This window comes from Amphibalanus amphitrite, unplaced genomic scaffold (assembly GCF_019059575.1).
Source record: "Amphibalanus amphitrite isolate SeventyFive unplaced genomic scaffold, NRLGWU_Aamphi_draft 001097F_arrow, whole genome shotgun sequence".
Classification (NCBI taxonomy): Eukaryota; Metazoa; Arthropoda; class Thecostraca; order Balanomorpha; family Balanidae; genus Amphibalanus; species Amphibalanus amphitrite.
Window position 1 is genome coordinate 93,403 of NW_024882591.1, and position 12,245 is coordinate 105,647.

The 12,245-nt window shown below is 53.1% G+C and overlaps 1 protein-coding gene across 1 annotated transcript; it reads right to left on the reverse strand.

Annotated features, from left to right (window-relative positions):
- Positions 1-1,608: 1,608 nt before the first annotated feature.
- LOC122370099 lies at positions 1,609-3,413 on the reverse strand. The gene is made up of 3 exons (XM_043345366.1): positions 2,029-3,413; positions 1,782-1,890; positions 1,609-1,629 (listed from the first exon to the last, which is right to left on the reverse strand). The coding sequence occupies exons 1-3, from the start codon at positions 3,411-3,413 to the stop codon at positions 1,609-1,611; spliced, it is 1,515 nt and encodes a 504-aa protein (XP_043201301.1).
- Positions 3,414-12,245: the final 8,832 nt, after the last annotated feature.

Genomic DNA, 12,245 nt, shown 5'->3' on the forward strand with positions numbered 1-12,245 from the left:
GTCACCGATATCAAAATTACGAGATAGTTATTTATTTAAATTGTGTACATATTGCTGCCCTTATCGATCGCTGACAGTTTCAAAGAGGTCGGTCGCTCGATGTAGCAATGGAAGACGTTGAAACTTTGTATGAGGTGAGGTCACTTGAAGTGACCTGGTGACCTGACCTTAAGTGACCTTGGTCTACAATTTTTACAACATGTGCAGAAAAGATGCATGATAAGGTGTGCCAAAAACAGCCGCCGTTTTTTAGATATTCGCGAAAAACCACAGGGAGGGTTCACTTCAAGTACCCCCACCCCCACCCCCATCCCCAACAGGGCGCGGGATAATATCCTTGGCATTCAGTACCATCGCATTTCCTGAATCTTCTACTTGCGATTGAATGGCAAAACTGCCTCCACCCTCCCGAGCTGCTATGTGCTTGTGTAGGAGGGCATCGAGGGCAGAGAAGTGTTGTCAGCGCGTCTTGTAGAATGTAGATTTCAGAATCTGCTCGGCTGGCTCCACTTCGTAGACGACGAAAGTTAAGCAATAAGCAATACGTACATTGTGCTACCTGTCCTGCGGCCGGCTCCAGCGCTTGCTAATCTCTTCTGCAGATACTGGCTCCGCTCCTTCTACAACCAGCGCGTCCGCAATGTTGTTCCACAAACTTGCCCTTTTCACCGCTTTCTTATAATATTTATCTTTTCTTATTATAAATTCATGGATATTTTCCAACCGATAAAACTAATTTATAATTTGAATAGGCCATGAGTCATGTGAAATACAAAAACAGAAGTGTAGCTATCACTCCGTTTGAGATGCAAATGTTTTGAAATAAAAATGAAACGCCGTCAAATTTACGCTTGAATTTTATATTCTCGTGAAAAATCGCGAGACTATTAGGGCACCGTTGGTTAAATTGGGCCTGTAGCGCTGAAACATAACATTATTTCCATCGTGCCTTAATTTCATATCACAAACGGTGGCTATCCGGCAAGGCAAAAGTTGAGATGATTTCAACTTCTTGCCGGACCGGAAAATCTGGCTCTCCGGCCTGCCGGACCGGTCAAAAGAAGTTGCCAGATTTGCCGGTTCACACCAGTTTTCAATTTTCCGGTACGGAATTGGCCATTTTTCCGGCCCGGCAGACGGAATTTTGCCGGTCCGGAATCCGGTGTGAACCCGGCCTTATTCAACAGGCTACGAAACGTCTAGAACACGCCCAAAACGAGTGCGAACTTGCACAGCAGCGAAGAGGTGACGGAAGGCGCCAGCTTGGCGGCCTACGTGCCTTAAATGACATATCTTAAATTTACAATTGCGCTGCGCGTGCCGCCGGCCGTCTCCTCCCGGCCCCGCCCGGCACAATGCCATATAACTCATCCCGAGCCTGGACGGGGCGGCGGCGGCGCCGCAGTGGCTCGGCGGCCACAAGATTCTAATACACTCCCCCTGATCTACAAATCATCGTACTGGGTCAGAACGGCAGGGCGTCTCTCCCGCATGCCGCGGCGTAGAACCTCAGCGTACGTCACAGGGGGCACATTTTCCCCGTGGCTTTCGTGCGCACACTCTCGCAAGATAATTGGGCCAGAGTCGTCATTGTCATTGTTCGGCGGCTCAGTCTGGCCACTCTCCGGACTGGAAACGAAAGCCAGTCTCAGATCTCTCACGTGACGGGGGACATTGTCTACTTCCACACACTGCGCCGACACTTGTCGGGTGACTGTTCCTATGGAACTTGGCACATCACACCGGCGACTAGGGTCTCTGATCCATACCTTATCGCCTACATTGAACATAGCACACTCACTCTCTTCGCACTTTTCCTCACTCTCCACGTCCGGCACTCTCAGTTTGTAGTTGAACAGTACGTTGGCAGGACTAGAGTTCAGGTCATCACTGCGCGGCATCACATTACGAGTATAGCGGTAGACTGCTTCCGCCACTGAGCAGCCTTTGCGCGCTACGATTGTTTTGACCGACCTATGGTTTCTCTCAGAGACACCATTGCCGAACGGCGCATGGGCAGCTCGGTACCGGACGCTGATACCCCACCGGCTGACGAACTCGTGGAATGCGGCACTGCGGAATGAGGTGAAGTTGTCCGTCAGCAGCTCCCTCGGAGCGCCGCGCTCCAGGAATACCGACTCCAGAGCGGTGATGATGCTGTCGGTGTCCTGTCGCTTTATCCGCCGCCAGATCGCGTACCGAGACGGACCGCAGTCAATCAGAGTCAGGTACAGCTGATCGCTTACGTGACAGACGTCCATGCTGATCCTGTCCCAGCATTTAGTCACGCTCAGCGAACCATGTGTCCACCGCTGGGGCGCTGGATCGATGGACTGGCACCTTTCGCACTGGCTAACGACACTGCGCACCTGGTGCCTGCTCACAGCCGGGTCGTGCTCCCTACACAGGCGCAGCGTTCTCCCGATGCCTGGGTGTCCGCTTGTTTCATGGATCCTGACCACATCCGGCGCCGAGAAGGCAGCGCCGCAGACCTCAGGATCGCTTTGTTGGTTCAGCCACTTCTTCGGCACTCTCGTCAGTGCGTCAGCCCTGTTGTCCACTGACGGAACGCACTTCACGGTCAGCTGGAGGCCGTACTCATCTCTCAGACTCTTCACGGTCTCCAGGCGCCTTCTAATCAGCATTTCACTCGCCGCCTTCGTCTTTATCCGAGCTCTGCCGGAGAGCGCATCTGTTAGCCAGTGATAGACCGTTTTCGAGTCCGTCACGACAGTCACTTTCTTCAGGTTCCATGCCAGGGACAGATTGATGCCACGCACAACAGAGTCCAGTTCTGCAAGGTTCACGTGTGTCTCGGGATTTTTCCGAAGCCAGCAGGCGTCCTCAACGATGCTGCCTTCCATCTCCAGCACGGCTCCTATGGCGAGGGAGCTGGCATCCACCCACACGACTCCCTCGTCGCCGGTGACATCCCAGCGACCTCGTGCGGGATCGGCCGTTTTCACGCGCTGCAGCGTTTCCATGACCATTTTCTTGAGTTCTGGGTCGGTGATCTCGTCATCCCAGCCGTCTGTCGCTGCAGTGGCGCGTCTTTTCAGGTAGGATGCGGAGACACGCAGCCAGCCACATACCGGGACCTGACTTGTCAGACGTCCGCACAGCGAGAAGACCTCTCTCCTCGTCAGCTGTGGCGGCGGCTGTAGATCCTGGTTGTCCCGCTTCCAGAACAGTCCTTGCCGCTCCCCCCAGACTCGAATGCCCAGGACACGAGCACCTTTTGACACCTTCTCCGGGGATTTGCAGGTCAGACCGAGCGCCTCCAGATGACCCTTCACCTCCAATGCAGTAGCGATGTTTTCATTTACGAGTATGTCGTCCACGTAAGGTAATGTAGCGGTGTGCACCCTCGGGTCACGTTTCAGGGCCATTTCCAGCACCTTTCTCATCACCATCGGTGCGAGACTGAGCCCAAAGCCAAGTCTGCTCAGACACCACCGTCTGTCCTGGAACACTACAGTCTGATACGGCCACAGCGATGCGTGCACGTGGATCTGCAGGTAAGCGTCTCGCAGATCTAGGAGAGACACGTTTCGTCCACACCGACGCCACTCACGGATTTTTTCACTGCAAACATCCGCGTCAGCTGTATGCGGGTCCAGGTGCGTATTTAACTCCCTGAAATCCATGACGGGACGCACTTTGCCCTTCTTCGGTTGGATGACCGCCATGAGCGGGATCGTGCCTTTGACCCTCCCGTGCACGCTCTCATCATAAGGGACGAGCCATTGATTCGCCACCCACTTGGAGAGTTCTCGCTCGTATTCGTGTCGGGCTTCTGTTGGAATCGCGTACTCCTCTGCTGTATTGTGCAGCTGCTCGGGCTCCTTTCCTCCACACCATTTCCACTCTACCAACCACTTCTTTTCTGTCTCGTCAAAGCTCACCACAAAGTCCTTCTCGTCGGCTCGATTAGCCGGTGCGGCGGCCGCCGCCGCACCCAACACCGGATCCCCCTTACTGCTGTCAGCTCGATTCACTGCTGCAGCTGCCGCCGCTGCACCTGACGCTGGGGCCGCCTCACTGCTCGCCTGATCATGACTCACCCGTGCAGTCGCTGCCACTGCACGCGACACCCCAGTCCTCTCACCATCACAGCTGACCCGGTCACCGGGTGAGGCTACTGACGCCGCTATATGAGACACCGCTGCCTCAACTCCGAATCTGACTCGGTCATCCGAACTCACTGTAGCGCCACCCAGTGCTCTGATACCATTCATCCCAAGGATGAACTCAAACCCCAGTGGCTTACGTGCTACGACGAGCACATCTACGGACACGGATTCACCGGACCGCAGCTGCACGCGTGCCACGCCTGACCCTTCACACCAATAACGCCCTCCACTCACTGTCATCACGCTCACCGGGCGTCGGTTCCACCTCCGACAAACTGACACGTGAGCTACACACTGGCTGCATCCTGTATCAACCAGCGCTTCGCAGCTCGCTCCGTCCACCGACAGCTGCGCGACTGGCAGCGCCCCGTTTACTGGTCGACAGGAGAGGAGGCTGGCGCTGATCTCTCCCCTCCCGCGTCGTTTTCCGGACACGCAGAGGCGATGTGCCCCTGCCGGTTGCAGTTGTAGCACCTCACGAGGCTCCGTCCACCACGGGGGCCTCCACGGCCCCGCTGTCCGCGGCCTGCCGTGCAGTCGCGGGCGATATGGTTCGGTTGCCCACACGAGTAGCATTTCATTGTGGCCGGGAGTGCTCCAGTCCTTGTGCCCGCGGCGGCGGCCGCGGTGTTTGTTTCCTCGTCGGCCAGCACGGCCCGAGCGCGACCGATTAGCTGGCTAAACGGCATGTCCTCCATCCGTGATCCAGCCCGGAACGCACGGCGTGCTGAATCTGGCAGTTTGGCCACGAAGGCACAGGCCAGGCTGTCGTCCGACATACCTCCGAACAAGCCAGCCAGCCGGCGCAGCTCAGAGACGAACACGTCCACCGTCTCACCTGGACGCAGCCTTCTACGTTGAAATTGGTCGTAGGCATCAAACCGATCCGAAGCAAACGCCGATGTCAGGGCCCTTTTGATGTCCTCGTACTTCTTCTTCTCATCTTCTCCGAGCTGTTGATATACCGCAAACGCACCACCAGTGAGTCTCAGCGGGACGACGACGTGCAGTCCCTTGATGCCGCGCAGCTGACACACAAGTTCGACCTTGTCCACTGTCCAGCCACTCGCACACGGGCTGCGACACACCGTCAAACTCCGGGATTAAGCGGAGATCAGCCGCAGCGTCCGAACCATCACAGGTCTCCTTCTCGTTCCCCATCACGGCAGTCTTGCAAGGCCGAAATAGCTTGTAGTAAACTCCTTACGTCCACATTACCGTTGTATTGCCAGCTGCCTTCGTCGCGCGCCGGCCCAGACTGGCCGGGGGTCGTACGTGACCCACCTTTTATTCAACAGGCTACGAAACGTCTAGAACACGCCCAAAACGAGTGCGAACTTGCACAGCAGCGAAGAGGTGACGGAAGGCGCCAGCTTGGCGGCCTACGTGCCTTAAATGACATATCTTAAATTTACAATTGCGCTGCGCGTGCCGCCGGCCGTCTCCTCCCGGCCCCGCCCGGCACAATGCCATATAACTCATCCCGAGCCTGGACGGGGCGGCGGCGGCGCCGCAGTGGCTCGGCGGCCACAAGATTCTAATACAGTTACGTTAGTCCTAAACCCCTCCCCTCCCCTTGTTACGCTGATGAAAACCGTAACGTGACAAAACTTCACTGTTCCCGCTTTTTATGAGATATCATGCTCCACACAACATTATTTTACATTGAAACCGACCATTCTGCCCAATTTAAGGGGAAGCGGTGCACTAAATCTGAATTTGAACGTCACCCCACATTTCCCGCTATTTGCGGTCTGGGTCTGTTACGCTACGCTCGGTCGAAACCCCCCTCCCCCCTTCCCCATCATACGTAACGTAATTTATGGACGGCCCCTAACTTCAGTCACACACGGGATGTTTGCACAATGCATACAGACAACCGGGACAAGGCGCGTGAGCAATAGCAGCGCAGAATAAAGCGATGAAGTGGAGTGCTCGAAGCTATCCTCGTCATAGGAATCATTCGCTACATGGCTTTATTCTCCGGGATCTACACCAGCTACAGCAATTAGCAGAAGCGACACTTCGCATTCGGAGGCGGGACTGGGCCAGACTCTCTGTTTCCTTGAGCGGCATCATCGGGAGTGTTACTCACACTGCCTGTGTCAACAGTTGGCCGTGCGATAGAACAACGGGCGGACGCTGACGGGCGAGAAACCTTTGGAGTTTGTACCCACCGGTCGGCGATGTCGTTCCATTCTAACGTCATTCCACAATGCTGGTATACATGACGTCATACTTATCCCCGTGAGAACTGTCGCACGACCAGCAAAATTAGGAGAAGAATCGAATAGGAATCTGGGTTACAGAGAAAGGCAATGTTTTATCATGTAAGGGTAGGTGCGATTTGACATAGATTCAATCATGATGAAATAGTAAAATTAAAACTACACGCATTTAATGACTTCAAATCGCTGGCAGAATAATAATCCATCTTCCATCGAACCCGCCGACCGTTTCCCGCCGGCTGATTCCGCCGGTGACCGCGGTACAACCGAACCACGGCCGCGGACCGTCTCACTAACTGCCGTCCATAGGCCATAATGCCCATAACCACAGACATCTCTATCAGAAGTCTGTGCCATAACTCATTCAGTTTCAGTGGCGGTCGCAGGAGGGAGGGGGGGGGAGAAACAGAGCCATGCCCCCCCCCCCAAGGCAAATCAGGGGGCCATCATATCATTTGCCCTCCCCCCAAACAACCGATGGGCCCCCATGGGCGTATGGGGCCTTGGACCTTATTTGATTGTCACGAGGCTCAAGAAACCCACGCCAGCTATTAACAGCTTCCATACCGGTCTTGAGGGTCCTACACTGACCTCTGAGGGCCCTTCAGTGGCGGTCAAGCACCCACATTGACTGCTGATGACCCAAGTTGACCTCTGAGGGCCCACCACTGTCCTTTGAGGGCCCCTAAACCGGCCTCGGGGGCCCAACCAGCGTCTAAGGGCCTCACACCGGCCTCTGGTGGCCTCATTTTTGTCTCTCGGGTCCCAAGATCAGCCTTGGAATGCCTCTGAGGGCCCCGCACTGGATTCGGAAGACCCGGTGCCGGGGCCCGCATCGGCCTCTGAGGGCCCATCTTGGCCTTTGAGGGCCCTCCGCTGGTCTCTGGGGTCCAACTACGGTCCATGCCTGTCTTTTAGGGCCCCACACAGACCTCTGAGGGCCCCGTGCTGGCCTGAAAGGACCCACATTAGCCTCTGAGGGCCCAAGTCGGTCTCTGGTGGTCTCAGCCTGCCCTTGGCAGGCCCTGTACTGGTCTCTGAGGGCCCTAAACTGGCCTCTAAGGACCCAAACCGGGCTCTAAAGGTCCCACATCAGTCTCTGATGGTCCCATTTCCTCAAGACTGCTGCCTCCTCAAGACCGCGAACAACTGCTGCAGTCCAGGGAACCGTCTGCGCTCACTCCTCTGTCAGCACGGACTGCAGATATGTAATACCACTGAGCCTACCTACCGTCCCGCCGGCAGTCTCCTGGATATTATGGCCACAAACCGGAGCGATCTCGTCACTCGAGCCGGCGTCACCAGATGCCACTACGGATCGCCACATGACTATACCCGCCTGGCTCTCCGCCTCACCGAAGACAGGGTCCGAGCCGGACCCGTCGTCCGGCGAAGGTGTTTAGCGAACGTAGACAAAGGACAGTTCAACCGACAGCTGTTGAACGTCAACTGGGCGTCCGTCTACACCGCCGCCGGACCTGAGGAGAAGTGGACCGCCTTCATCAACATCTTCAAACCACTTCTCGACTTGACGGCGCCCGAGAGACGCGTCGTTCTCCGGCCGGAGGGGGCGCCACCTGTCTCCCGTGATACCCGCCACCTACTTACACAGCGACGAACTGCACTCTCTGCTGGCCGCCACCAGGAGTACAAAGAGCTGAATCGGCTGTCACGCGCGGCCATTCGAGCTGACTGTCGGAGAGACCTGCAGGAAAAACTGCACAGGAGCGGTCCCGGCAACATGTGGAGAGTTCTCCGGCCCATCATCGGTTCCAAGAAGTCCTCGTCAGGCATCAGCCGTATAACCGCTGACACACTGAACGAGTACTACACGTCGGTGGCTCGAGACCTAGCCTCCACCTTACCTGCCCCGTCGAAGTCGGTCCCCATCAGACTGCCGAGGGTTACGTCTGGAGCCCTGAGAATTCAGCCCGTCAGCATGGAGACGCTGTGGACTATAGTACAGGGTATGAAGCCATCTACCTTCGCCGGTGACGACGGCATCAGCGTCAGGATGATGCAGGACTTCTTCCCCGGCCTCGGTCACATCATACATGATGCTGTAAACGCCAGCCTCGAGACCGGCCAAGTACCCAGCGCATGGAAACGTGCAATCATCACACCAATTCCGAAGGGGAAGCAGGCACCATCTGATCCGTCGGGCACGCGCCCAATCTCGCTGCTACCGGCCATCATGAAAGTGACCGAGAGAGCGGCCCAACTTCAGCTCACATCATACATGGAGTCACATCACCTACTGAGCGAGGCGCAGCACGGATACAGAAGGCAGCATTCGTGTGAAACAGCTCTTCACGTGGTGACAGACGACATACTCGGAGCGATGGACAGAAGTGAAATCACTCTGTGGGCTATGGTAGACCTGTCAAAGTGTTTCGATATGGTACCGCACGATAAGCTATTAGAAAAGCTGTCTCTGTACGGAATAGACACTTTTTGGATCAAACATTATCTGGAAGGACATACCCAACAAGTACAACTTACAAATAGTGCTCTTGGATCCGTATCTCGATCGTCTATCAGGGAGAATTCGGTTGGCGTTTACCAGGGCGGATCGATGAGTTGCGTTCTCTGGTGCATATTTGCCAATGACCTGTGCCTGCACGTTCCAGACTCAGTGCGCATAGTTCAGTTTGCTGATGATACACAGATATGGACTAGTGGAAAGAGACGCGACCTACCTGCCCTGGTCAGTCGGATCGAAACTGCTCTGCAGTGTTTGTTTGACTGGTTCTGTCACCATGGAATGAAAGTGAACGCTGCAAAAACTGAGCTGATGGTATTTGGGAGTAGACAATTACTTGCTCTTACTCCTGATGTGTCTGTGAAATTTAATGCATCGACCATTCGAGCTACCAAAGAGGTGCGAAATCTAGGCGTCATTTTTGATCGAAACTTGTCTTTTCAGTCTCACGTCAGCCTGATCGTTCACAAATGCACAGGAATGCTGCTCGCCTTAAACAATGCAAAACATGTCCTGCCTCGCGGCACGATCAAGTATCTGATCGACGCGTTGGTGATATCAGCGATGCGGTACTGTCTGTCGGTGTTCGGCGTATGTGGTCAGACGGAGAAGCGTCGGCTACAAAAGCTGGTAAACTTTGCCGCGCGAGTGCTGAGCGGGCGACGCAAACATCAGCGCGTTGCTGACGTCATTTGTCATGTCAGATGGCTCACTGCTGAGCAGCTTATTCAGTACCACAGGATTATGTCCGTACATCGACTTGTGACACACCGTGTGCCAGCGGTGCTTGCTGAAACCATTGGTCCCCCAGCGAGCCGGCTGCATCAGCACGACACTCGAGATGCCGACAGCTTGTCACTGCCGAGCATACATACGGAGGCGGGGCGGAATCGGCTGTGCTATAGCGCCGTGCAGGGCTATAACAGCGTGCGCAGAACGCAGGGCACTGTGAACAGGGCAGCCGTGAAAAGACACCTGAGGTCCGAGCGGTCGGCGTCCGGTAACTGAATAATTTTAGATGTTCCTATGTAACTGGTGCTCTTTATCTTCTTTTAGTTCATTTTAACCTTTTAACCCTGTTTAAGTAGCTGCGTGTGAATGTTTACTCATGTCTTATTTTGTGACGTGCGGAAGTGAAAAGCCACACTTTTGAGTGGACCTTTTGTGAATAAATATCTATCTATCTATCTCTGGGACCAAAAACCGACCCTTATGTGCGTCTGAGGGCTCCGTACTGGCTTCTGAAGGATCGATGCCGGCTTCTGAGGACCCATACCGGTCTTTAACCCGCGCCCCACTGGGGGGGGGGCTATTCATAGCCCCCTCCCGTTTTTCTGCAATAACTTCCAAACCGCTTGACGTATCCACGCCAAACTTTCAGTACCTTCGGCTGCGTCAATTTGACAACTTGTGTCAAAATATGAATTTCGTAGCTACCATAGGTCGGCCGGAAATGACGTCAGGGTGACGTCATGTTCGGCCGATTTCGACGCAAAACATTGAACCACGGCAATCCCTGCCAAGAGCTCAGTTTTTAAGCTAGATCCAATTTATTTGCATTAGAGGACTCAGAATAGACTGCGCTATCAAACTGTAATCTTGTATCTTCAAAATGTTGGAAATTTTGAAAATTTCAGTTAATAAAATTCAAAATTTATATTTTTTTCAAAATAATGACTTTTCGAAAAAAAGCAATAGGTATTTGTGATAGAACACATGCTTATGACTTACTCTAGCAAGTTTTAGCTAAATATACTCAAAAATTGCCAAGTTATTCGCATTATTGCAAAAAGTTCACAATTATAAATTTTTTAATTTTTTTTTTTCAGTACGTATTTGACATCGTAAACCAATATAAATGGCAACATCGTGTTCCTGAGCTCAAACTGCATCCTGTAGACACCTTTTTTGTTGAAAAAGATTTACTTCAAAATTTGACCTTTTTGACCTGAAAGTGACCTGACCTAAGCTAAATTCACCTCGAAATTATCTCGAATGACACAAACGACATCAAATTAGACATCTATGGCCTAAATGGACCTAAAACCTGTGTCACGTGACCGACGCATGATAAAATATTTCCGTGACCTATGATGACCTGACTCTAACCTTCAAAGTTCAAGTTTGGTACCCTCAGGGTATCTCAAGCATCCATCTGTTCACGAGTGTATAAACCAAAAATGAGCCTGATCTGACTTGTAAGACGGCGGCCAGAGCCCAAAAATGTGAACAAGCGAAAATGCTAATAATTTGACCTGATCTGTGACATCATCGGTGACCTCGAGGTCAATGAAATCAGGTTCCGCTCAACAGTTTTTCCGGGGCTATCAGACGCTGTTTCAATTTTGACGATCGGCCCAGTAGTCTCGGAGATAGGAGGGGGGCTATGAAGAGCCCCCCCCCCCCCAGTAGAGCGCGTTATACGCAGGCCCCAATGGGGCGCGGGTTAAGGGCCTCACCCCGACATCTGAGGCCAACACTAGCCTCTGAGGGGGTCAAAACTGGCATCTATAGGCCCCCAACTGTCTTGCCCTACCCATGTGACCGTCTTACGCCATGGGGTGGAGTTTAAGACAGACGGGTTTTGCAAGGTTTTGCAAAAATAGCTGCAGTTTATTTGTGGAATCATCTCTAAGTCTCATATTCTGGCAAATGGAAGTAAATGTCTAAAAAAAGGTTTTCACTCAGTTTCACGTTTCTATGATGCTTCTAACCGGCCGAAAAATGGTTCCAAAGTTAAGGTGCCTGTCTTACCCCACTTTCCCCTACGCATTTGGTTGAAAAAGATCAATATAAGAAATGCATGCTTCATGGTAGTGAAGGAGTCCCGAGAAATAGCCAAGATTGAGTCCAAGATTTTGGCTACTTAAGAACGACAATCGAAAATCGGAGATAGCCCTTTGATTGTTCTTGGCATTGACAGCCTAATGGCTTTTACAGTACGTCTCTATGTCTATTTTGTGATTTTATATGGTTTTTTGAACATATGCCGTTTTTGGTCGAAAACTCAGAAATCATGACGTCACTAAAACTTCCATAACTCAAAACAAATTTCCGACCGATTGTTTGATATTTTGTCACAATAAACTTAAATCTATTCCCGACAGGTACCCTACCCAAAACATAGCGCGCCTGCGGCGCGCCATTTTTACGTTATAGCCGGCCGAAAAATTAAAAAAGTTGGGTCGTTTAACACACTGACCCCCTCAGCAACTCGCGGGTTTAGCACCGCCCCCCCCCCCGGGTCAGCGCATAGGCCCCTTTGCCAAGTGCCTCCCCCCCCCACACCACCACCACCACCACCACCAAACGCCAAGTCCATGCGACCGCCCCTGTTCAGTTTGATCATGTATCATCAGCACTATCAGGTCAGACTACGCAAGCGAAGTAGGTACTAAACAA

Excerpts from the sequence above, each read along its gene's own strand:
- LOC122370099 (XM_043345366.1), bottom strand. The coding sequence starts at position 3,413 with ATGGTGATGAGAAAGGTGCTGGAAATGGCCCTGAAACGTGACCCGAGG. Across the intron at positions 1,891-2,028 it reads CGGTGGGGTATCAGCGTCCG|TGATGACCTGAACTCTAGTC; the intron begins GTACCGAGCTGC and ends GATGCCGCGCAG. Across the intron at positions 1,630-1,781 it reads GTGAGTGTGCTATGTTCAAT|TCCGGAGAGTGGCCAGACTG; the intron begins GTAGGCGATAAG and ends TTTCGTTTCCAG.